The 26573-nt window shown below is 46.2% G+C and overlaps 1 protein-coding gene across 2 annotated transcripts in view; it reads left to right on the top strand.

Moving 5' to 3' along the window:
• The window catches only part of LOC116951983 (glutamate receptor ionotropic, NMDA 3A-like), an 88901-nt gene extending 67273 nt beyond the window's left edge, over positions 1-21628 (top strand). The window contains exons 6-9 of one of the 2 annotated variants that reach the window (XM_032970936.2): positions 5125-5276; positions 10112-10279; positions 13161-13243; positions 16627-21628. In XM_032970936.2, the coding sequence (XP_032826827.2) occupies positions 5125-5276; positions 10112-10279; positions 13161-13243; positions 16627-17248 (1025 nt within the window). In that variant the 3' untranslated portion in view covers positions 17249-21628. The remainder of the gene's footprint in view (positions 1-5124; positions 5277-10111; positions 10280-13160; positions 13244-16626) is intronic. The other variant, XM_076073989.1, reaches the window with a different exon arrangement.
• The last annotated feature ends 4945 nt before the right edge of the window (positions 21629-26573 follow it).

The following is a 26573-nucleotide window of genomic DNA, read 5'->3' as shown; positions in this document are numbered from 1 at the left end:
CTGTTCGCTCGCTGCGAGTTGTTAATTGTTGAGCTCCGCAGATTCGGGCATCAATTACAACGCCCACTCACGGTAAACTCTCGATGTGGTTTTATTTTATTTGACTATTTCATTTTTATGTACATTGCGCCCTTGCCCTCCCGAGCGCGTAGCGCATTCTATCCTTGAAGTTGTCATTGCACTCAACGGATATTCTCACGACGCTCTGTTAAATCCTGTTTGCTTGCATTATTATATTGTTGTGATTGTATTTTCGTATTTCATTCAGAGGACTCCCCCCCCCACCCAATCTCTCCCCCCTCCCCCACACCCGTTTATGTTTAGCGCCAATATTTTTTTGTGCATTTCAAAGTAGATATTGTATCGCGCTAAGCTCTTATCTTTCTCCATGAAGAAAGAAATTCATTTGTGACTCATATTGACATTGCGGGTGCTTTCTCTATAATTGAGATGTATCGTTTGAGCATGGGAGCAGGCGAGATTGTCATGCTACACGAGAGTGCTATATTTTTACTTTAAAAATAATAATGTAGAATGATTAGGCACATTTGCCAATTGATTATTTTGCCGTTTGAAAACCTGTCTTTTATTTTTTTTTTACCACGGAATAGCCGTCAAACGATGCACTGTATGATGATTTCACAGAGGCCCGAACATCTGACGCGATTTGGTGTAGGAACGCAATCGGAGATCAAGTGTGAACAAGTAACGGCGTGCATCCATTTCGTCCAACCACTGCTAGATGGAGGCCTCGCCACGCTGTGATGGTTAAGGAGGTTTTTTTGACCGTACTTCACCAACACTGGCGAGTGAAGATCGGTGAAGGTAGCGGTGGGGCTTGGACTGGTTCCCGGTTCAGCCGCCACTCGCCAACAATGTTAGCCATGACCAGGACTCAAACTCACGTGACCAGACTCGGGAGGTCAGCTTGCTAACCACTGCTCCACCGTTCGACCGTCCATTAATCCGTATAGGTATGCATCGAATAATGATGTTAAATACATTCTTATGCTCATTAAGAATTCTTCCAATACCATGCATGGGGGCAGATGATGTCTTAGTTGTGCATTTTGCATGCTCATGTTACACTCTTCAAACACGTAAAACGGACAGAGTGAATATAACCGTATAAACGATGGAACGAATTACAAACAATACGAATGAGATGACATCCTCCATCACGCAGGTGTACATGCGAATGACTTCATCCAGCAGTGGATTGAAAAATGGCTGTACATAACAAGTGTTATTTAGACAAGTTTATATATTCGCTTGATTTGCCTGAGCATGTTTTAAAAACATCTGTTTATGGAAAAAAAATCTGTCCATACTTCGCAATAATACTCACTCATTTGTCACCTTAAAGGATTCCAAGGGTCAACGCCAGTGCAAAGTTATGATCTCACATTAATAATTCAGTCAATCCGCATGCCCTCTCTGCTACTCCCTTGTCATCTGTTGTTGCAAATCAATGGTCTTAGTTCAATCACCAATCACCGGAACAACTGCAAAAAATAATCACTCAAAATACTGTATATATTTTTTGTTGGGGAGTTCTTAATCCTATCACGCATGAATAATTAAAAGCAAAAACAAAATTATCAATAAAATATTGGATTAATTTAGATTTCACGAGTGACGTGAAAATGATCCAAACGTGTAAAAAAATCATACTATTTCATCGCAGCGGTATAAATCATTGCGGTCCACCACAGTTTAGTCGTGAGGTACGATGAGAGGGTTAATTCAAAACCCAGCTGAAGCCGAGCATTTATTAACGTGGTCCATCACCTTCTAAGCATTAGATAAGACAACCGTGCCGAAGTTGCCCGTGTGGGATCTTCACCTTGCGGGGAGGGGGGGGGGTCTTCGTCCGTTCACGTGAATCGACGCTCGGCTGGATGAAGACCTCGCCAGCAGACATCGTGTCGGTGGTGGTGGAAATTCCACATTCCCTGTGGCAGCGGATTGGAGTCTTCTTTTTCCTTTTGTATCACGAGGCAGCCAACTCTTGAATTCCCACGAGTTGGGCACGTGCTCTCGTTGGTGTCTGCCCTACGGAAAAAAAATGAATTGACCCCTGGCCGGGATTTGAACTCCCATCGTGGAAGTAATCGGGTTTTGTTAAGGAAACTGATATGCCGATAGCCACTGCCCTGTACATCACTTTGCACTCTCTGCTAGGCACAATGGGTGATCATGCCATCTGAATTCCCTGCCCCAGTGTTGTGCTGCTCCCTGGCTGTGGTTTAAACCTCACCTGAAGATCCAGTTATTTCTTTATTGCTTTCGGTTCTCTCAATTATATTCTATACTTCTTAGTATTTCCTCCCCTTGGCTAATACTCCATTTATTTATGTCTTGGCATTTACAGCACCTTGAGTGCCTTGCATAGAGGTGCTTTGTGAATGCAATTTATTGTTATCAATAGCGCTCTGGTTACTTGCAAGATAGCTGCCGCAGAATTATAACTTACATTTTTCTAGGTTTACATCGAAATTCACGCCGGAAACCTGAAAATTAAGGAACCGTTTATTTTCACGGACGTCAAAAAGCTCTTTTGGAAATCAACAAAAGTTGTATCCATGAGTGACCTGACGAGGATTTGTTTTTCTATCGCGGGCCGCGAATCAATCGCGAATCTCTTCAAGTGGAGAATGCCCACGGCGCGCACACAATGGATGATCTTGACCCAAAATGCGCCTCCGTCCGCACTGTGTCATTTATCCTAATTCTCTGTTTTATATACGTTGCGTCAGCCTCGCGCGTAATGGATTTTGAATGTGCGACGCTCCCAGCACCCCCCCCCCCCCCCGACGGCTTCTCTCTCTCTCTCCGGAAGGGGGAGAGTTACGCCACGGGCCGATCGTCCGACACGACGGGCGGGCGGGCAGACGGGCCGCGATGTTGGAGGGACGGAGAGACGCCATAGACAGAGAAATGGAGAGAGAACCACGGGCAGACAGAGACACGTGTCCGGCTGGACGTCTGTAAAAAAGGAGCTTCATGGCCCATTGGATTCCTCCGTTATAAATAAATATTCCTATACCCATGTGTAGAGAGACGGATGGACAAATGTGCAGAAATGCGGAGAGATAGACTGAAGTGTGATGAGAGCGATATACAGGTACACACGTATTTACACTGACACGGAGACAGACGTTTAGAGGCATATATACAGACATATGACAAGATACACAGACATATAGACAGAAGTGTGAAGAGATAGAAAGGCAGAGGCATAGACATGAATGTGAATTTATACACTAATATGTGAACTTCCAGACATGCGAGACAAGATTCTTGCGAGATAGGTAACAGCAATTTACAAGTGTAGGATTTGACTCATCTCCCATATGAGAGGTCATAAAAAATCAAATGAATCAGAATTCAAGCCAACAATAGCTGAACACTCATCCGTTGAAGCGACGGCAGATTTAGCCTCCGCAGTCTCATCGTTGGTTCCACCTCGCAGCTTCCGGTCGGCCGTAAGTCAGAATCGGATTTTTTTTTTTTAACCGGAGGACGAATCCGATGAGCTGAGAAGCTCTTTTTCACAGGCGTCCAGTCGGAGCAGGTCCAGAACGTTCTCCCACGCCTCGGGATGTCCTTTTGACGTTCAATGTGTGCGCGCCACGAGGTTTGTTTTTTTGTTACTCACGGAGGAATGCGAGGGAGGAATCCAGAGGCAGGGGTTTGGGGAGATCTCAAAACGCTAAACTTGGCCACGAGGATCGCTTCGTTCAATTTTTCCACTGGCCGGCGAGCTGAAACCAACGATAACAATTGGCGCCCGCGTGGAAACGTAATCCTGTTTTGGGTTCGGCGGAGGGTTCGTAACGTCTCGGAATTGAGGTGACGTCATTCGTGCGTCCAAACCGAAATTTTCCGTAAAGAATAAAATGTTTACGATATACAGGGTGCTTCAAAACAATGTTAACACTTCCGAGAATTTGCAACAATACCACAGGAACTATGCTGCTGCCTCCGGGCTCTGGAGACCACCTGGAGAAGATTCCAGGCCACGTGTTCACAATGATGGCGAACGAGTGGAGACTTGACTTTTTTAGGCTATTAACATACATCACGTTACAGTGTAATTATCCGTTTCTTTTTCCATTAAAAATGGAGAGTCCCATGTGAATGTTAACATTTTTTTAATCATTCTTTGTATTAATCTTGATTTTGTGTATATTTAAAATACAAATCGCATCATGTCAATTTGGGATACGCGCGACTTCACCAGAATCTCCGCACTCACCTTGGTGTGCCGCCTCCGACAATGTCCTGGAGCCATGCGTTACTGTCGCGCAAAGCAAAATTGGGGCGACACTCATTTCGTTTGAATCTTCATATTTTTATTGTTTAACTTTTTTTTCTCGGGCGATGCCGCCACGGTACGATGGTTAGATAGCACACCGCTCGCTGTGTCTTCGGTTCCATCTCAGGGCGAGGCAATTGCAACAACGATGCAAGGTTCTTAAATCTCTCCGCTACTGCAGTGATCCCAAATGGCCTCGATGGGTCCGTGAATTTAAGGGCGTATCGCTGTTACACGCTGTGCGATCTGTTGTTTCCCTCCTTCTCAAAGTTTCGCTTGTATTCTGGGTCCTTGAGACACAATTAAAAATAAAAATGAAAATCAAATCTTCCCGGCTCTGTCCGCCGAGCGGTATTAATAGGGTGCACCACGACTTAGTCGATCGGCAGGTTTCCGTTTGGTGGGGTAGAGTGTGGGTACTGCAAACCAGTTCCAGGAGGTGAGGTCAACGTAGAAGCGTAGGGAACTCAAGGCCCTTCTGCCCAGCTGAGACGTGATTCAGGCGATTGCAGGACCTGCGCCTTTACCTACCAATCGTCACGGAAAATCGCGTTAAATGTATATTGTGTGGCCAGCGTGGAAGAGTAGGCAAACTGCCCCTTCTAGTTGGGTTCTCTTGGAGTTCTCTTCAACCAGAAGTGGCAGGGCTGCACCTTTGCCGCTCACACTCGCGTCTATTTACAAACAATACCGGCACGCGTATCGGCGGAGAGCAATTGCGGGACCGCACCTTTACCCCCGCACCAGATTTTACGATGATTGTTGTTTTTCATTACCGCCTTCTTTCCCCTTTGCCGCTGCAGAATACGGGATCGGACTGAGAAAGGGATCTGGGCTGACGGCCAACATCTCGGACCTGATTCAAACGTACAGGCTCAACGGGGACCTGGGCGCCCTGCACGACAAGTGGTACAAGCCGGGTCCCTGTGGGCAACACGGACTCAAATCAAAGGACGTGAGTATTGGGGGGGGGGGAGCCCCCACCCCCCCTCCCCGGGTGGGAGCCTCCCCTCTTGCCCCCCACCCACCCAACACCCCAATACCTCCCCCCCTCCCACACCCTCACACAACACGGTGGTGTCCCGCGGCGCTGGTTATTATTATTATTTGTTGCAGCTGTGATTCCGCGAGACTTTAAATGTGATCACCGGGCCGGCGTGATTGGGTTCGCATTGTGGTTCCGTGCGAAATGGACTGGAGACTGAGAGAGCGTGAGCGAGGGTTTGTGTCTGTTGCGGCTATCGGATAGTTGTGATGCTTGCTGCTATTGCTGGTTTCAGTTTCATTTATTTCAGTTTCATTTATTAGGTATGACCCTGTGAGCCATGCGGCTCTTGACTCGCACGCAACCGCAACAAAACAAAAACACGAACAAAGAAACATCTTAAAGTGACTACACGCAACAGAAAAAAATCCTGGATTAAACAGCAAAAAGTCTTCCAGAAAAAACACCGCGTTTCAACGCTGTGTGCAAAAATCCCAGTGGGAATGCAAGCCAAACAATTACAACCATAGGACAATATAGATTCAAGTTAGCAGGCCAACTCTGTAATACAACAAACAAACAAGGCCAGACCAAACCGTCCTCAAAATCACCAAAATAAAGCCACAAAAACAATGTAACAGTGATCATAGGAACTGTGATTCAAATACAACAACGAACGATATACATAACATGTATTACCAAACCATAGCTGGCTGCATGAGTCACTCCATAACAGCAGGAGCATCAGTAGCAGAATAAAACATTCTCAATACACCTTTAAAGATCAGCACACCACAATCAAACCTCAAGATCATACTTTGCAGCAGTCATCCGGAATGATACATTTGATTTCAGGCCATTCTGAATAGCAGTGGCAGCTTGGTGTGTACAACTCCTCTAGACCAGTTTTGAGTGTAGATCTCACAGGTAGTGATCCCAGTTGCAGTTTATTGGCAGTAGCATTCCAGACCCTGGGGCCATCAATAGCAAAGGCCCTTCCTCCAGTATTTGTACGGCAATAAGGAATGTGAAGCTGGTAAATGAGCAAAGACCTGAGGTCACATTTGTTCTTCGAAACAGTGAGGAGATCCAGCAGGTAGTCTGCTGATTTTTTTGTAAGTACTTCGTGAATAAATATGATCTGATGCACAAGCCGTCGATCATCAAGAGAAGTTAAGTTTGACCCAATGTAGAGATCGCAGTAGTGAGTCCTATATGGGCAGTTCAATGCAAATCTTAAGGCCAAGTGATACATTGAGTCAAGCTTCTTCAGTAAAGTACTGGGGGATGATTTATATACGATGTCACAGTAATCAAGTAGAGGAAGTATGGTAGCTTTTATCAATTCCAAACGGAACATTGGGGGGAAGCATTGCTTGTGTCGATACAGAAAACCATTTTTTTTATTTTGTCTTTTAACCAATATAATCAATGTGATCTTGAAAACTCAGTTTTGAATCAAAGATGACCTCAATATACTTATAGATCTTGACTTGCTCTATTTCATGATTATTTAAGGAATATATTTGAGGAAAAACAACTTCCTGCTTTAGTCCTGGTGAGAAGCATACCACCGTGGTTTTGGAGGTATTCAGGACCAGTTTAAGAGCAACTAGCTGATGTTGTAGTTTGTTGAAATAACCCTGGAGCTTAGCAATCACGTCATCCGGAGAGTGGCCAGCAGTAATCAGTATCGTGTCATCTGCAAACAGATTTACCCTGGAATAATCCAGGTCAGTGCCCAAGTCATTGACATAAAGAGATAACAAGAGGGGGCCGAGGATGGAACCCTGTGGAACCCCTTTTGTTATATATTCTTGGTTCTTTCGGTAAAGTCACGTAGAAGGGAAACAATACAATATTTAAAATATAAAAAAATAAAATTCTCATGGCGTTTATCTTAACACTTTTCGACCTCCAACCATCTGTGAATATAGTTTGGGTACGATAAGAGAGGTACATTTTTAACCATTCTACTATGTGTTTGGAGAAACAGAGGGAACTTAGTTTACTAAGCAGGATGTTGTGGTCCACTGTAGCAAAGGCTTTGGACAAGTCAAGAAAAAGACTGGCGCAGTACTGCTTATTATCAAGGCTACTGTAAATGTTATTCAGAGAGTCTAATGCAGCAGGTGTGGTGCTGTATTTTTTTCGGAACCCAGATTGTTTTAGATGTAGTAGATTGTTGTCGGACAGGAAACTGCTAATTTTTTAGTTCAATAATTTTTCAAAAATTTTCATCAACGGGGACAAAATTGAGATAGGCCGGTAGTTATTTGGATCATCTTTAGGGCCCCCTTTGTGAAGTGGACAAACATAGGATTGTTTCCATTCTAGAGGTACTGATGCTTCTTTTATGGACAGGTTGAAAATATGGGCTATAGGTTTGTATATTAGGTGACCAACAGTTAGCAGAGCAAAGACGTGAATACGATCTGCTCCGCTAGAGGAGGACCCTTTGAGGTAGGACAGTTGTTTCAGAACATTACTTTCGTGGATAGGCTGGAAACTAAATTCGTTTAATGTTTGGACAAGGGTGACTCCCAATGCATTATCAAAAAGGTCTCCAGCTTCAGAAAAATTAAGGTTAAAATTGTCGACTATTTTTTGGGGCTCTGAAAAATAGTCCCCATTTCGGGTATGCGCAATGGGCAGATTATCTGTGTTGGATGCCTTTTCGATACATTTGATTGTTTTCCAGAAGATCCTGGCATTTCCATGTGATTCCAGGAGAGTGGAGTAAAAGTAAGCATTTGTTTGCATGCCGTACTTTTTTTGACTGGTGGTGGTGCTGTCGATTTGACGGCAACACCCCCAGCAGATTCGGAGGGTTCTGCCTGAAGAACTCTGCGCCTGACCGCTGAGAATCTGCCATTTAGAAATAAACTAAAAACCAATGCTTATTTTCTATCATATCTAGATTTGATCTAGATTTGAAGCTTTGCTGACTGCAGGAATCCATACTCTTTGTTTTTTTCGGTAAAGTCACGTAGGTCTAAAATAGAATAAATCACGACGTTTCGATTGCAACACAAGCAACCATCATCAGGTGGGAAAACCACAGCAATAATTTTTTTCTTCTATCACATGTTAGATGAACTGAATTATTTTTTTTATTTAAAGCTTTCGTGACTGCAGTAATTCATATTCTTAGCTCTTTCGGTAAAGTCACGTTGAAGGGAAACAATAAAATAATAAAAATATATATTATTAAAATAATAAAAATATATATTTTTTATTAAATAATTTTATTGTTTCCTTTCAACGTGACTTTACCGAAAGAGCTAAGAATATGAATTATTTTTCTAATACATTTGACTGTACGTTGCTCCAAGGCCTCTGTTGGGTCTGATGTGTCTTATTGAAAACGTAAATAAATTAAATAAATACTATTATTATTTAATGATGAAAAAATAAGGCAAAAATGGTGATGGTAGTCAGTGGTGGAAATGTCCGATTGATGATGATGATAATGATGATGATGCACCACGGAATGATGATGATGAAAATGATGATGAAAAATGTTGGTAGTGGTGATGGTGGTGGTTGACTGATGCTGAACTACAGAATGATGATGATGATGACGACGATGGTAGTATTGGTAATGGTGTCATTAATGGTGTTAGCGATGTTCGCGTCTATTAATCGGTAATAATTGTGGCGTGACACGACGTCACTACTATGTCGGGACTGTACGAGCGTAGGGACATATGACGTCACTACCGTGTCGGCTCGGTATGGGGGCTGTAGGCGGGTGTCACGGGGGTCGTGTCAGGCCGTGGCACTCCGCGTGATCCCAACAGGACACGTGGTTGGGGGCCCGGACCTTCGCGAAGGATCGAGAAGGGGGGGGCGTGGCCTGGGGCGGAGCCGGCCTCGCCGGAGTCGTTATAAGGGGGGTGTGAACGGGGAGCTGGGTTGTTCTACTCCGGGATGAAGACGCCATGCAAAGTCCTCAAGTCTCCGATCGTCGTTCGTGATCAGGCAGCCGTCACCTGCCTTGGTCACGCTGTGCAGTGTTCCCCGAGTGTTAGTGAGATTAGGAACGGTGGTCACCACCTTGTGCATAGTGTTCACGTTGGTGTAGTGCGTTAATAAATAGTGTTGCCTCCAAGTCTCGAGTGTGCACCTCGATCGAGCCCATTACATCTGTATACACCGGTCTTTTATCACCACAGCAACGTTTCACGATGAGTGCGGTGATCACGTCAATGGAACAAAAAAAACCGCGGTGACCGTTGATAAAACAACGAGACATGCATTTGACAAGAACGCGTTCCAGCGAAATAATTAACTTGGCCCCTCAACATTACATCGGCGTGCTGTTTGTCATAAAGCGCAAAGCAGGACGGACCGGCTTGTTGAATAAGCAATGACAACGTCGATAAAAGCACACGCAAAACAAAAACTGGCACAGAAAAAGACAAAGACCCCCCCCTCCACCCCTTGTAGCCTTAACAGACTGTTTGGGGCAAGTGCTGTTAGCGAGAAGCGCCTATGACGGCCGGCACGGCAAACGAGAGGGGGCAGGTGGGCAGCACCACGCCCGACCGCCTTTGTCTCCCCAGTGGTGATATTCACACACCGCACCAGGCACTCATTTGATGCTGAGTCGACCTAGGGGAATGCCCAGGACCGGTTCAGATAATCGTCACCGCTGTTGGCAGCGAGCGCAAATCGAACCCGGGTCGCCCCAGTTTCGTAGCGCTGCTACACTGCCGTTTCTCTTGCACACAGGAGCAGCCCCCCCTACCCCCCCCCCCCACCCCCGGTAAATCCGCGCGCTCTCTCCCTTTGCCGTTCAGAGCCAGCACATGGGACTGAAGCATTTGCTGGGACTCTTCATTTTCCTGTGCGTCGGGGCGGCCGCAGCCCTGCTAACAGCGGTCGTCGAGCAGCTGATGCATCGCTTCGGCCTCCAGAGGCAGAGGCGAGCATCTGGCAAGTCCATGTCGGGGCACTACACCAGCCAGGTAACCACTACGAATAATAATAATAATGCTAATCTATTATTGGTGTCAATTGAAGAGTGAGTATCTTTAGTTTTAAGTAACATGGGAAGGTTGTTGTTGTTGTTATGAAACTGCCGTTGGCTAAGGTGCCTGAGTGCAGATAAGAAAAGACTGGACAAGGTTTCTTCGAAAAAACACTGCCCTGGATGAAAAATTGATGAACGTGTTGATTTTTTGTTAAGGGACGCACGCATCGTTTACAGAATGAGTCGATGGTTACACACACACACATACACGAACACGCACGCACGCGTGCACACACGCACACACACGTACACACACGCACACACACACGCACACATACACATGCGCGCGCGCAAAAAAAACTGTAATGCAGCATCATCGTTGGTGCGTGGTATTTTATGGGCATTTCTGCCTTTTCGAGGAAGAGTGCAAAGTTGTTCTGCACTGAATCACGGTCCTAATTGGTTGACTTACTTTTAATTTTCTCCTGGAATTTTTCCAGCTCATGCGGGGATCTTGGCTGCCTTCCCGCCATCATCCTCGTAGCAGCGGCTTTTGGCTGGCCATCAAACAACGACGGTCACGGCATCGCGCGCTTTCAGATGCGCTTCTGTGGCCGTCTGGAATGCTCTTACCTCTGATATTGGGAAGCCACTGGAGCTATACAATCTTTTGTCCAGATTGAAAAGTATTTTTTTTAGAACTGCTTTTCGTGTTAAGTGTGTTGCCCTTCGCCCGCACATCTCATTAGCACGGTTAGCTACGTATGGTGCAAAATAAGTTCAACATACATATTTCACCACTCATTCCTGTCCCGGGCCATCATCTCAACGCCCACTCCACAGTCCTTCACATCCTGGTTGACCACTCTGAACCACCTCTATCTAGACCCTGCTTCTCGATCTCCGTCCTGATAACTCCATGTTCATCATCTGCCTTCTTCCAGTCTAGTTTTCCTCTTTCTGTCCTCTCGTTATGCCACATCCCAGTCATCCGAATCGATTTTATAATCGGTCGGCATAATATGCCCAAGTAAAAAGCCCCCCCCCCCCACCCCCCACCGCGATTATACGAAATATTTTACATGAGTTTGCATTGTGCAGACTTTATATCACAATCTGTGGTGGATCTCCCAATCTGCTGGGCTGGAGGGTCCTGCTAGGTTTATTCCCAATCTGCCAGGCAGTGTTGCCAAGTTTAATCCCAACTGAGTTATTTCCAGGTAACTTTTCAGCATTGGGATGTTTGGCCAAGACCAAGTTACCATTGCATGGTGCTCCTTTTATAGCTACAGGAGGGAACCGGAGAACCCGGAGGAAACACGTTAAGAAATAATAAGGGGGAGAGAACACACGACAAACTGCAACGCAGACCGACGCCCGGGTCGGGCATCGAACCCAGGTCGTTCTTGCTGCGAGGCGCACGTGTCATCACCGCGTCACGCTGGCGCTCACCTCTGTTAGCCTCCATGAGCCCCCTGTTTCTATGGCAGGGGACAAGTCCATCCATAAGATCACCGCAGGGAATGTCTCACCCTGGTCCTCGCGTACATTAAGTTGAAGTAAATTATATTCCATTTTAATATTGCGTTCATTCAGTGCAACAAACAAGGGGATTGATAACCTATTTGTATGGATTTTCGAGAATCCATTTGCGTGTGGGGGCTTTCTAAAGGTGCCTATGTATATTGTACCAGTTATGTTGGAATGATATTGCCTCTTGGATTCATTCTTCATCCGTGCCACCGCGATCATATTTCATTTCATTGATCGATTCTCTAATGGCCAGTCGTTACGACAATTGTTTTTTTAGAGACCATTAACGCAGACAGCTTATATAGCACATTACGCTAATTATATTTTAATTAACCTGGATTATTTCATTTTTAAACTGCCGCTTGGCTCAGTTAATAGATCACTAGTTTTTTTAACTTAATGCTCTTTGCTCTTTCTAAAACAATATCGCTCGGCGGTTCAGTATCTCTCTCATTTGATTTTTCATTCGAAGCGTTTTCTTTTTTTCGCGTGCCATTGTGCGTCTCGCATTTTATTTTCCGCGACCCATATTGCCGGAGAGCGGGGTCGCCGCAGTGCTTTTGGAGGAACTGAAACTTTGAGAATTCATTGCGCCCATAGAGAGGGGCAAACGTTCACGCTGAGCGCGCACGGCAGCACTGCTTGGATTTAAAATGGTTCTTCGACAGAAAACAAAAACTGAGGTCGTTCGTGAAATTTCCAACGGAACGAAATCTCGCAAAGTGCCCAAATAGGCTTGGAGAGGCACACGCTGTGAGGCGGACAAAGGAATTCACGGATCAGCAAACGTGCAGGAGTTCAGGGTCGTCGTTCATCCCAATTACGAAATAAATTTGGGCTTGGGCAGGATGCGCGTCACGGCACGAAGGGACGATGGCCGATGGTCGAGACTGATAGCGGAGCGGCGGCGGATGAATGGAACGCGCTGGAGGGGATCTCGAGCGAGGAGATGGAGCGATTAAATCAGCTCACGCCGCAGGCGCTGCGTGGCTTGTCAGATCGCAGAACAATGAGATTTGGCAACGGCGTGGGGAGACATTCATCTAGCAGTGGATTGATCGTGGCCGATGATGACGATGGTGACATTTTACGTGTTTTAAATCTCCCTTTGCAAAAGAAAACGTTTGCCTCAATGCCCTCTCACGTGGTTATACGTAAGGGGGACCTTGTCTAATTACTGATTCATGAGCGGTTATCAGGAAGAGTGGCCCGGAGTGATATTCTAAAGGGTGTGCGAAACACGCACAAGAGTGAGAGAAATAGAGAGAGAAATGGGCAGGCATCGCTCGCTCGCGCGAATCGTCCTAATCATGGGAACGCTGCCTGCTCCCGCTCTGTGACAGAGCTTCCACGTGACGCTCGACTCCCCCGAGGCCAAGACGCCACAGACCCAGCTGCATCACAACACCGAGATGAACAACAGCAGGTACCACGCACCCCCCCCCCCCCAGCCTCCCGGCCTCTTCCGTGGACGATCACAAGTCACACACACCCGCCGATTCTGTGCCCACGACTCTCAGAGCCATAGCGAGACTTTGGTTGGCACTCGGAGCAAGGTGCCATCCTTGCATCCCCCCCCACCCCTCCCCACCCCTCCCACCAACAATCGGGCTCCCCATTCAAGCGGTGCCCCCCTCCCCCCTCTCGGGAGGGATGCCTGCGGCAGTCCACCGGGCCCGCCCCATCCTTGCTAAGGCACTAATGACCTCACTTGACAACGTAGCTGATGCATATCCTGGCCTGTGTACCCAATAGTGTCGTGATCACCTTTATTGGGTATAGCATGTTGGCGCAATGGTAACACTTTGAAAACGCTTCCTCTTGGGTCACACTCGTATCTGCTTTTCATTGACGGGATTTGTTTGTCAATGAGCACTCCTTCCGGCCCTTGCTCACGTCTTCATTTCATGATTTCATCCCGATGCATTTTCACTCGTTGCCCTGGGTATAGACTGAATATGTATATTCTACTGCATTTTCCAATCTGTGTCCAACCGATTATTATTTCACGTGGTTTTAAAGTAGTTCACCTTCCGCATCATGAGTAGTCTGTGTTTTAGCCCACAGGCCCCATCATGTGTCACGCCGCTAACGTGATGCGAGGGCAGGGCAGTGCAGCGGTTTAACCCTGAAAGCCCGGCACATCTTGCGCTGAAAATACACATCCTGTTTGAGTGAGCAAGGTGCCTTATTTTCTAAAGAAAACAAAGCAAGCCGCGAATCACAGAGTAATTAGAGTCCTTGGCTGATGTAAATTCCCACATGATGATAAGCCACTTTGTTGAGCTATCATTTGTGGCCAGGTCGCTTTGAAAAATAGCTTTATATAGCTCAGTGGGCCTTACCTGGTAAAATATTAATTGTTTTTTGTTTTGTTTTAAAGCTTGTACCTCAACAGCTAAATGCACATCGGTTCGGTTCTCGAATCGTGTGCTGGTCCGTTTGGAGTCTGTAGTGAAACACTCTCCTCGTGTACATTGAGAGACTGTGATAAAGGGGGGGGGGGGGTGACACAACAAAGAGGAGCTGCAGGGATGAGTCTCCCGACCTCATGGTGCTGAATTACGAACGTTATCAGCACCACTGAGTGGACAGAGACACCCACTCCCAACAGCTCGTGGGTGTGACGTGGAGCGCGATCGGCGGGGAGCTGTCAGTCGGGGCAGAGTTAACGGGCAGCCACGAGGCTGTCGGTTGGGGCAATTAAGGGAGGGTCAGAGTCTAGATAAAAAAGGGGCGAAATAGCAGTTTGAAGGCAGTTAAGCCTGGAGAGGAGAGGGAGTGGATGGGTTGTGAGAACTCCATAAGAAGTTAAAGAATAAATAAGCATAGGGGTGTAAACAGCAAGCTACCAATTGTTACATTTGTAAAGCGATATATTTGATTCAATTGTGTTACCCATTCTGGGTGCAAAATATACACGATTGTCAGAGTCTTCTCTGACTGTTTATGTATAGCAACGTTTAGGCGACGTTCCATTTTTATGCCCTCTCCCCCTGTATTTCTTCATGGGTTTCCTGCAGGTTCTTGAGATTCCTCCTGTAGTTGTTGAACTTGTTTCGCACCATGCATAGCCATGCGTGCTAATCGTAGGTGCGGGAAAAAAATGAGAACCATTCAATGTAACTGGTATTGGCCAAACATTCCAATACCGGAAAGTTACCTGGAAATTACTCATTTGGGAATAGATTTGTTATTTTTTTCCCCAAGGAAGACATCTGACCAGAAACAATAGGTCAACGGACATCGCCCCCTTGCTGCCAATAAACCTGGCAGGACCCTCCTCAAAAAAAGTCATTGTACTCAATGAGGCTTTCTTGGGTAAACAAGTGTAAAATATAAAAAAAGATACAATAAAAACCTCCTAATATTTGTTTTTTTTACTTAATTTTTCTATGAATTATTTACACGTAATTTGACTAAGCCAACGAGGTATGTTTTTTGTGGATGTTTTATTTGATATTATATATTTGTATCGACATTTGTGCTGTGTGTTTTTATTTCGCCTGCAACGCGGTCGTTCGGCTCCTGCGTTTGTTTGATGTCCCTCATCGTCCGTATTCCGCTTCATGGCCTTTTGTCCCCTTCTGGCGACCCCGGGGTCACTCCCACAAATGAGACTATTCCTGACCAGTCTCTTAAATTATCGCTGGGTCTAAACTAAACAGCAATAAACCAAAGTGATGGTTTAACACTGCCATTAATTGTCACAATTACATCTCATGCACACCTGCCTCTTGCCGCTACAGCATTGTTGTTGTTGTTATACTAACAATCCCTTGCAAAATGTATATGTTTGGTGTGGGAACATTTTAACACCTGTTTTATTGCCAGAAAGGGTAAAACCCATTCGGATTTTTCACACTTTGAAACTTCCAACAAAGGTCCCACGATATATGGATATGTGTATCTATTTATCTATTTATTTATTTATTTTATACAGCGTCATTCATGCTGATAGCATCCCACAACGCTGTACATTAATTATATATAAGGACCTTATCTAATTGTCAATCCACCGTTCAATGAGCGCCATTCTGCAGACTAATTGCGGGTCAAGGAGATTATTATCTCTGTACTCTTTGAAACGGACGTCATCGAGGGTCAAACATTACAAAGGCGAACATACGTAATTGTTTCGTAATATCATTTCGTTTTACATATATACATATTATTTACATATTTAATTTCGTGTTCATGAACTCTTGCTGCCGTGTCTGTCTGCTGGCCGAGTCATGCTTGAAAAAAAGAGCCCTCTAGCTCAATGGGTAATTTACTTGGATGATGAACTCCTGATTTTGATTTGAGCATACTTCACCACGCCCGTCAGTGCGATTTGGTGAAGATATGGAACATAGCCCGTGAAAGCGTAGAGTACAACAGTGGACTTGCCTCCACCATCCCTCTGTTGCCTACCACGTAGCTGCATGGTCTGTTCGCGACTAGCACCTATGGAGGCCGGCACGGTACACGAGGCCAGCACCACGCCCGACGATCTTTGTCTCCAAAGTGGCAATGATCACACGCAACATCCGGTACTCATTTGAGGCTGAGTCGACCCAGGGGAGGCCCAGGACAGGTTCAAATAATCGTCACTGCTGTCGGCTGTGATCGGGAATAGAACTCGGGTCGCCGGATTCATAGCGCAGTACGCTACCTACTACATCACCACTCCCCACAAAAAAAATCCCCCATATAGCCTTGGCAGATTGTTAGGGCAAGTGCTGTTAGCGAGCACCTATAAAGGCCGGCATAGCACATGAAGGGATGGGTGGTCATCACCACGCACGGCCGCCTTTGTCTCCCCAGTGGCGATGTCCCCACAAACGCAAACGGACGTGCGTTTCTCCGCGACAGGACCGTGTACCGTGACCTGACCCTCATCCCCGACAGCGCTGAGTTCGACTCCGACGCCCTGCAGCGCACCTTTCCACGCCGCTCCAGCAAGCAGCAGCAACAGCAGCATCAGCTGCAGCAGCATCAGCAGCAGCTGCAGCTGCAGCGCCACGCGTACCGCGAGACCCTCCTCGCCAACGCGTCCGCCCCTCGCCGGGCGGCCGCCCTCGGCCACGGCCGCTACGCTGGCTCCAAGGCGTCGTGGGGCCATCGGCTGTCAGCGCCCAAGCGGAACCCGGCGGTCGCTTCTGCGACGGGGCCGTCCGTGGCCGCGGCGGCCCAGTCGCCAGAGTTGGGTTCGCCGGCGCCGATCGCTTCGTCCGCGAGCGCCACTCCAGTTGCGTTTCAGCAGCAGCAGCAGCATCAGCGGCAGAGACAGGGCTTCCTGCCGGCCGACGGACACGTGTCGGTGCTGCGCGAGCTGTCGGAGCTCGACTGCGAGATCGAGCAGATCAAGGAGCAGCTGCGGCGCGTCACGACGCGGAGGGAGGAGCTCGTGTTGCTGATGGACCAGCTCAACAACTCCAAACTCTGAGCGCGGCTCATACCCGCGCGGTCACACGCTGCTTGAGCCGATGCTGCTGTTGCTGCTGCTGGTGATGGTGGTGGTGGTCGCCGGACGTATCGAGACTGTGGACCCAGTAGGGAGCCCTCCGATTGTTTTTTTTGGGTTGTCCGATGTTTTTTCTGCGAACGTTCCGGAAGGGCGGGGAGCTTCTTCGGGAACCGAGAGGAAGCATGTCCCGCTGTTTGGCACGACGCCCGACGCATCTCGCTCTGCCCGCAGAGTTGCCAAAGCGCCCGGTTTCTGAACAAGGTCCCGGCACGTGTGGAGCGAAACGGCGGACGTCGCGCCGATCAGCGCGCGGTACGACACCGAAGGCGCATCGAGAGAGATGCGCAGCACAACCGCGAAAAGCCACGCAGCAGTGTAACGGACTTTGTGATTTATAATTCACGCTAGCTATTTGTCTCGGGACGATGAAGCAAAGGCTTTTTTTGGGGAAGTTACGCTGAAGTCTCTCAGATGGAACCCGGGAATAGCAATTTGCTTCGCTAGAAGAAGAAAAACAATTGATAAAACAAGAGCGATTTAAAAAAAAATCTGAAACCTCCCGAAGCTTTTTGAGCACTTTATTTTAAGAAACGCTGTGGAATTAATTTGAATGTTCTTGTTAATAAGGCGGGGGATACACGCATTGGCTGAATAGTACTATACCGTGTATTCTGTATGCAAAGGATTTCAAGTAAAAATGTGCCCAACAGATTGGAGTTCATGCCGAGCAGGTGCAGATGACTTAAATATGTTAGAAGGGAAATGCTTTAGCATGCAACAGGCAACACACACCAAGTCTGGTAAATAATTAAAAAAAGATAGCTTTAAGCAATCTTAAAAGAAGAAAAAAAAGCCATTGCTGCACTCGCCTGGATAACGTTGCAATTAAGGCAGGGTTGGAGGATTTACACAAATATTATTGTGTGCTGTTTTTTTTTTTCAAATGGAATTCGTGAAAAAAAATATGGGCGTGTTGATAACTGCATGTCGAGCTTGGAGAAGCCATTTCGATGGCGCCCCGGGGGGCTACCCGGCCTATTGCATTTTGCATCCCCTGCAAATGCGCCCGTCGGGGGCCAATGATCGGTTGCAGTGCAACGGTTAGCGCACGCGTCGCACTGCGGACCAGGCCACCCGAGTTTGATTCCAGCTCAAGGCCAACACCAGTGGCGATTATCTGAATCGGTCCTTGGCCTCCGCCTAGGTTGACACCCAGCCTCAAATGAGCACTTGGTTGCAGGTGTGTGGACATCACCACTGGGGAGGCAAACGCGACCGGGCGTGGAACTGGCCACCGACCCTCTCCTGTGACGTGCCGGCCTTCATAGGTGCTACTTGCCCCGACAGTCCGTGGTGTGAGCGGTGGACTTCGCTTCACCGCGGTAATAAATAGAACTCGCATAGACCCCCACAGAGAGATATACGTGCTCACATAGAGAGCCCGTAAGCTCGCACAATTCGTCGCTCGCCACGCGGAATAATTTCAACTTGTGACGCACCGCAAACTATTCGCTCGCTCTCGAAGAGGGAGAGAGAGAAAATAACTCGGAGGCACGTAAAAGCACAGACAAGCAGAAAGGCAGCAAAGCTGTGAGCTGGTGCCAACTATTACCCGAGCTCTGCAGGCCTCTGTATTGTAAGGTGTTATAGGCCAATTAATGAGTGTTTGTATGTATTATTTTGAACTTCTTTCACTCGTAAGTAGTCGACCGTGCTAATCAGAGATGCGCGGGAAAAAAAACAACAAACTAAACACAAAAAGCAGCTCTAAAGAAATTCGTTTTCAATCTGGGTGATAATTTAAAAGTGCATAGCTCAAGTGGCTTCCTAATATCGGAAAGGAAGAGCGTTCCAGGTGGCTGCAAAAGCGCGTCTGAAAGCGCGCGATGCGGCGACCACCGTCTTTGTTCGATGGCGAGCCCAAAGCCGCCGCCGCCGTTGCTGCGAGGATGACCACCGGAGTTTGCGCGATGGAGGCACGAGGAAGCACTTTGTGGTAGGAAACCGGAGCACGCGGCGAAAAAACTCGCGCGCGCGAGGGGGCAACGCTTGTCTCGTACAGACGGAACAGGTGGGCTCCACGTTTGGTCGACCACCTTCTTCTGGCAAGCCAGGGTTATGGCTCCTCCTCGATGCCCACGGGGAGTTTCGCAGAGCGTGCCTGGTCCCCCAACCCTCTCCTCCACGGTGGTGCTTCATTAAAGGCCACGTGTATAGCCACCGACACTCGGCACGTTTGACATTGTGTTGCATATTATGGTAATACATTGAGGCAGATGATTTGCTGGCTCCCACATATATGTATACTACCTGGTTTTGAGTGCTGCATTTTCCAAGACGTACATAGTTGCCCTCCCCCCACCCCTCGTCTTCTCAAAATGCTCAAAAAGGAAATTTGCTAAATATTCCAATGCAGGACCCTCCTGCAAAAGAGTCTCGAGACTCAGTGGAGAGAGATTACCTGGGTAAATCTTAATCAGAATCTTTATAGTGGAGGAATACGACGAGCTATAAAGCTATTTTTTCACAGATGTCCAGTAGGGGCGGGCCAGAGCATACTAAGGCTGCGTGGAATATTCGCTTACCATTCAAACTGGGTCGGTTTTTTTTATTGTTTTTCATTGCACATTTGGCTGAATTGTAACTTGGCAAACATTCCGAGTCAAATATCTTAAACTGGCCCACGTTTCGGAGGCCACGTGATCACTTCATATGAACATGGTGGGGCGGGGGGGGGGGCGTTTGGGGACAGGTCAGTAGAATGCCTAGGGAATGGGAGCTGCAGGTGAGATACTCATATTTTTTGCCACAAAAAAACATTTTTGGTGATATCAGTAAAAAAATATATCAAACAGTAAGAATAATACAAATAGAAATTTGATACGATAAAAACTGACAACCAATTAACAGTTCAGATGATACCAGCTAAGGAATCAGGAACGTGTAAAAGCAGTGGTTGTTATACGTTCCTTCAGCGAATGGAGTGGAAGTGGTGGCACGGCGTTTAGCGCACTGCACCGTGAACTTTGTGACCTGAGTTCGATGACCCGGTCACGGCCAACACCGGTGGCGAGTGACGTGTGCACCGGTCCTCAACCCTCTCCCCACCTCCCCCTCACAAAATGGCACTAACCAGCGTGGTGAAATAAGGTCGACCGACCTGACGAGGAAGAGACCATCATCCAGCAGTGGTAAGAGGAAGGGCTGTAATCGCTTAATTGACGAATTATCATTCACCACGAAATCAAAGTTAATTGGGACATTGTGTTTTTAAGACACTATTGTGCGTTTTATAACCACGAACGGCCAACACTGTTTAAAAGGCGTTTAAGCAGTGGTTGTTGCAATTTGAAATGAAACTATACATATTAACAGGAAAATGAATCAAAGGCTTCATAATCATCAGTACCCACCAGAGGTTAATGAGCAGTGTGCCTAAACATACATATGGGGGATGTGCTGCAGATTTATTTTATTTGTCAGAAACTTGGATCAACAAAGAGAAAACTGGGATGAATATTCAATTGTTTTGTTCATTTCGGATTTATCTGAAAATGTGACATCACAGGAAGTGACATCACTTCCTAGACGTCACCACATCTGTGCTTTTCATGTAAACAAAAAAGTATTATCCCGTGACGGTAACATTTGCTTATATTATTCCTGTTAAAATTCTCAAATGTCTACTTGAATATCATTGCTTCACTGACTGAACGTTGTTTAAAAAAAAATGCAACACTTCATGTGGAAAGGTACCGTGTGAACAAGTCAAGTTAATCACAAAAAAGAGAACACGTTTGGAAATAACACTGCATTCAAATACAAATGTATATCATGTGTTTTTTTTAAGGCCACAGTGTTCTTGACGAATGTGCTGAGTTTGGTATTTGTTAATTGTGCGTGTGCACCACTGCTAGCGTAGCAGCATCAGCAAATCATTTGTTTAACTATAATGGCAATGTATTTAAAACAACAAATCTAAAATAAACTCCCAAAATGGACTTGGTAAAAAATTTAAATCTGATGTCTGGAAAAAAAAACGATATCAGAAACTCATCCCTTCACATTTTTTTTAGGATTTAAGTCATGGATTATATACAAAAAAAAATCCTTTCTTTTCAGTGGGGGGGGGGGGGGGTGCACTTCGATGCTTTTAAAATCTGACTTTCTGACATCAATGCAGTAGCTCAGTTTTGATGGACCAGACGTTACTTGCGTAATTTTTTTTTTTTGGGGGGGGGAAATAATACGTAAGTGAACTAAAGCATCTCAAAACTTCCATTCGCTTTTTGTGATGTCTGAAACTCTGTCTCGAAATGTCCAACGGAAAGTCAATTCCATTAAAAGTCGTAGCTCTTAGTTCCACCGTATTCTATTTGTAGGGGTGGGGGGTGGGGGGAGGGAAAGCACTCGGAGGCGGATTCACGGTGTTTTTGATTGCTGGCTGGAATTTTTTTTAAAAGCGCCGTGGAATGAAATGAGAACTTTCACGACGCACGGTTTGTATTAACCGTTGTCTATCAAAGCCTCCGAACGCAGTCGCCAAACATGAAACTAAACGAAACTATTTTTTATATATACCAGGTAAGGCCTACTGAGCTATGTAGCCTTTTTTTTCAGAAGTGACCTGGCCATCACAAATGATAGCTCAACGAAGCGGTTTTTTTTTTAATCACGTCGATTCTAAATGTTGAGGGAAAGAAACCGGAGGACCTGGAGAAAAAATCCATGCAACCACGGTGAGAGGGACACAACAAATTCCAAGTATACAGGCATCAGCATCGGGATCGAACTGATGATCTCCTGTATACCAGGCGAGGTAGTTAACATCTCGCCACCGTGTCACCACTCGCGGTTTTGAAAATGCTGTCATTCATCACACTTCATTAACAGTGCTCATCTTCTCAGAAACGTTCACAACCCATCCCATTGGCTGCCATTCTTTCACCAGTCTCACCCATTGAGCGTCTCGTTCGTGACGAACTGGGGCCAATGCCTCTTCTGGATTGAACATTAATTTATTTAGAACTGCTTTTTTTTGTATTTAGGGTTGTTGTCCTTCCCCCGCACTTCCGATTAGCACGGTTGGCTACGTACGGTGCGAAAGAAGTTCAACTTACATGCAACATTCATGCTCAGACGCACTTAGCTATGATGACGTGGCTTGCTCAAGCTCAATCTTCTTCAGTCAAATGTGATGTTTCTGATTTGCGTTTTATTGACTCGCTCAAAGTGGATTTAAAGCTTTTGTGACTGCAGGGATTCATCTTCTTGGTTCTTTCGGTAAAGTCACCACGTAGAATGGGGATAAAATGATAAAAATCCTCACGACGTTTCGGAGGCAACACAAGCTTCCGTCTTCAGGTGGGACAGTCACAGCAAGATCAGCGATCTTGCTGTGACGGAAGCTTGTGTTGCCTCCGAAACGTCGTGAGATCGCTGATCTTGCTGTGACTGTCCCACCTGAAGACGGAAGCTTGTGTTGCCTCCGAAACGTCGTGAGAATTTTTATTTTATTTGTATTATTTTATCCCCATTCTACGTGGTGACTTTACCGAAAGAACCAAGAAGATCACTCAGAGTCTTCATTTTCGTCTCGGTGTCATATCAGTTGTGCATCTCCCCATGAGTTTCTTCTGCACCTATCCGTTTTTTTCTCTCTCTCCCAGTCTTCTTTTTCAGTGTTTCTCATTCACAGGTTACAGTTGGCACTGCGCACTGATTGAAAAGATTCCTCTTGGGGCACACTCCTATCTGCTTTTCATTATGGAATTTACTTATTTCAATAAGCACTCCATCTGGTTCTTGCTCACCTCTTTATTTTTTCATTTTCATCAGATACATTTTCAAAAATTGCCCTGGGTATAGACTGAATCTGTATACTCTGCCGCATTTTCAAATTTGCATCCAACCGACGGCTATTTCGCGTGTTTTTGAACAGTATACCTTTCACATCATGAGCACTCTGTGTTTTAGTCCAAGGACCCATCAAATGTCGCCCTGCTAATCTAATATGATGGCAGAGTAGCTCAGTGGTAAAACTTGTACCTCACAGCTAGATGACATAGGTTCGGATCCCTACTTGGGTGCCTTTATGTGCGTAATGCCTACGTTCCCTCCCTGCCCTGTATGGGTTTTCTCTGGCTTCTCTGGTTTCTCGCATTAGCTCAAATAAAAAAAAAACATCCATGAGTCTAACTCGTAATGGCCAAAACATTCGATGACAAAAAAAATGCAAATTTTCTCAATTGGAAAATCTCCTCTTCCGATTTAAAAAAAAAGTATTGACACCCAATGAGGCTTTCCTGGGTTAAACAAATGTGGTCATAATAATGAATACATATGCAGAAGCGGTAAAAAATAAATGTTAAATACTCAATCTCAGACTACACGCTTAAGTGACATAACATGCAAATGTTCACGTGGAACAGAAAAAAAAATCTTCAATCCCGATTCTAGGAGAATAAATTAGACAGCAGTTGCATAGCATATATTCACGAGCGGTGAAAGGTCAGGGACGATGGGGTTAATGCATTTTACTGACACCAAATCCCATCATCACTGCAAATGGCAGTATACACAAAACATTCCAATATCTGTAGCACGACTGAAAGACAAATATATAAACGTTTAAAAAAATGCCACTGTAATGGCTCACTTTTGTCAGTATTAAAATATCTACATTTGACAGCTTGCTCTGAGTACCAACACGATGATAAAGGGAGCTTTAGGAGCCAAGATGCACTTGTGAGCCAAACCAGTCTGGGGCCCTCGCGGTACGGGTGGGGTTTTTTTTTTCCACTGCCCATTTACCGAGCCGAGCCTGAACCAAACTGTGGCCACAACAAGCCACCCGAATCTAGCTTGAAGCCAAGCAGGGCCATTGGGCGGGGGCTGGGGGTTAAGACAGCGATATGATATGGCAGCGTTGCGTCGGTGCGGTTGGGGCCACGGGGACACAACATAGCATATGCTGCGTGCCCTCCCTGAGCTCCATGGCTGAATCTCACCCCCTCGCAAATAGGCATCACAACGATTAACGACGATACGCCACATTACGCTGATTACTGCTGGCATCCTGACATTTCAACGCTGAAAAAAACACCGCTCCTAGATTCCACAATGCCATATGACATAATAATTGCTAAAATAATTACCGGGTTTTTTTTTTGCTCGCTGATGTATTATTTGGTTGCTTCGTTCTTGTTCACCCGTCGTACTGCGCTTGATTGTCGTGGTGTCCGACGTTTACGCTCCGCAATGGAATTCAGTTCGTGAAGAAGGTTCCGGCACGTGGAGCAAAACGTGCCGACCAACATGCAGTACGACCTTAAAACACATCGGAGAAATACACAGCAGCAGAAGCACAACTGCACGAACACCGACACAGTCGTAGGCATGAGGAATATTATTGTTGTTGCGTGACGTGTGATGTCAATGTGACGTTAAATGCCATGGGCCTTAATGATTTAAGAACGCGACGTTGTGTGCCCGTTCTTGTGCCAAAATTCTGCAAAGTTTGCAAACAGCCCAAGATGTTTGACTCTGATTGTTACTCTGACTTTCTAGACCTTGTCCTGATTATGCTTGATGTAGTCACAAGCGGAAACATCGTGTGTGTAATTGCTGAGTTCGTTTGTGGGGTTTTGTTCTTCAATTTACCAGTGAGCTGAGCGAATAACAATTGGCGTGTTAAACGCTGGTATACGTGGCAATGTAATTTGTTTGGCCGTGTTTGGCTAGTGGATCATTCCTTGCGAAATAGATTTGGCCCTGATAATTCACGATGTAACACAATTTTTGTTTCCGGGTACTAAGTGTTATTTTTTCATAGCTCATGTCTAAAAAGTATATTAAATGGCTATTATTATTATTATTCCCCACAAACTTTGCTTTTGTGACCAGGACTTAATGTGAGCGAAATACACAAATGCACACCACGTTTTCTCATTTGAAAATAGGTTAATTTCAAAATAGCACTGTCCTGGTCACAAAAGCAAAGTTTGTGGGGAATCATAGCCATTTTCTGAACCTTTGAGTCATAAGCAATTAGGAAGTAACACGACCCAGGAACAAAACAAAAATTGTTACACAGGGTTATTAATGGAGTGGATTATTAACCATGCTTTTGTGTGCTGGTCACAAAGCAAAGTTTGTGGGGAATAATAGCCATTTTCTGTACTTTTGAGGCATAAGCAATTAGGAAATAACACTTACTACCCAGGGACAAAAAAACATTGTGACGCAGTGTAATTGCTTGGCCTAGCCCCAAAGTCAATGACGAAACATAACACCGGCTGAGAAAACCCACGTGCTGAGTCGCACATGATATTGCCTCTTTGCAAATGATTTACCTGCCGCCGTGGCAAGACGTCCGTACGAGTGAGATGGACGCATTTCATTGGCTGTAAGAAGTGCAGGACTGCTGGCGGAGCTCTAAGAGATTCCCCCTGTATCGGGAATTTGGCCCACACTTCCATGCTGACCAGATATCATGAGAGAGGTGGGACGATCCAAGCTTTTTAAGACCACACGTGAGCTACCAATTGACTGACGTGTGGTGCCCCCCCCCCCCCATCCATCACCAGTGCTGGGCAGACAGATGTGGGGTTGGATTTGAGAACATCAGCCGATTGTTGTCAATTATGCACCAGGAGACGGAATCGAACCGGCGACTTCTTGATTGCAAGCCCAGTGCGCTGTGAACCACCACACCACATCCCGAGTGACTGTAGGCAATGTAAATATTGTTTGTTCAAACCGAGATAGATTTATGTCAGCACATCCGAGGTATATGTGCCGTATTTTTTGTCAAGCCGCTGCTGAATGAGGGCCTCCCCACGACCGGATTGGTCAAGGCGTGGGACGTGCGCAGACATTGGGGCAGAGCACAGTTCAACGATGGATTTTCGCATCTTCTTAAGATTTACAGGGGGCGCTTTACATCAGTGATGAAACTAAAATAGGACGTGCGGTGAAAGCGTTTGAGATGGGTTTTTTTTTTATTTTAAAGTGGGGTTATTGAAGATGGTATTTTAGCTACGGTGAAAGTTGGGAGAACGGGCAGGAGAGGTTAGCGGGGGGGGGGGGGGGTGGCGTTTGGCCTGTTCGTAGCTGGGGGGCAGGTAGCAGCAGTAGGGAGGGCTGCACTGCCCCCTGTTACCCGCAGTGTAAACACCGCAGCAGTCTATAGCACCTGTTTTGCACGACGGTCGCCCATCCAAGCACTCTCCAGGCTCAACTCCTGCTAAGCTTGCGGGTTCCGTCGAGAGCGGGATATTTTGGGGCCCTTTGGTCATATGCG

The sequence above is a fragment of the Petromyzon marinus genome, chromosome 44 (genome assembly GCF_048934315.1).
Source record: "Petromyzon marinus isolate PM22_M1 ecotype Great Lakes invasive population chromosome 44, UKy_Petmar_22M1.pri1.0, whole genome shotgun sequence".
Taxonomy (NCBI): domain Eukaryota; kingdom Metazoa; phylum Chordata; class Hyperoartia; order Petromyzontiformes; family Petromyzontidae; genus Petromyzon; species Petromyzon marinus.
This window is presented reverse-complemented; position numbering and strand designations above follow the sequence as displayed.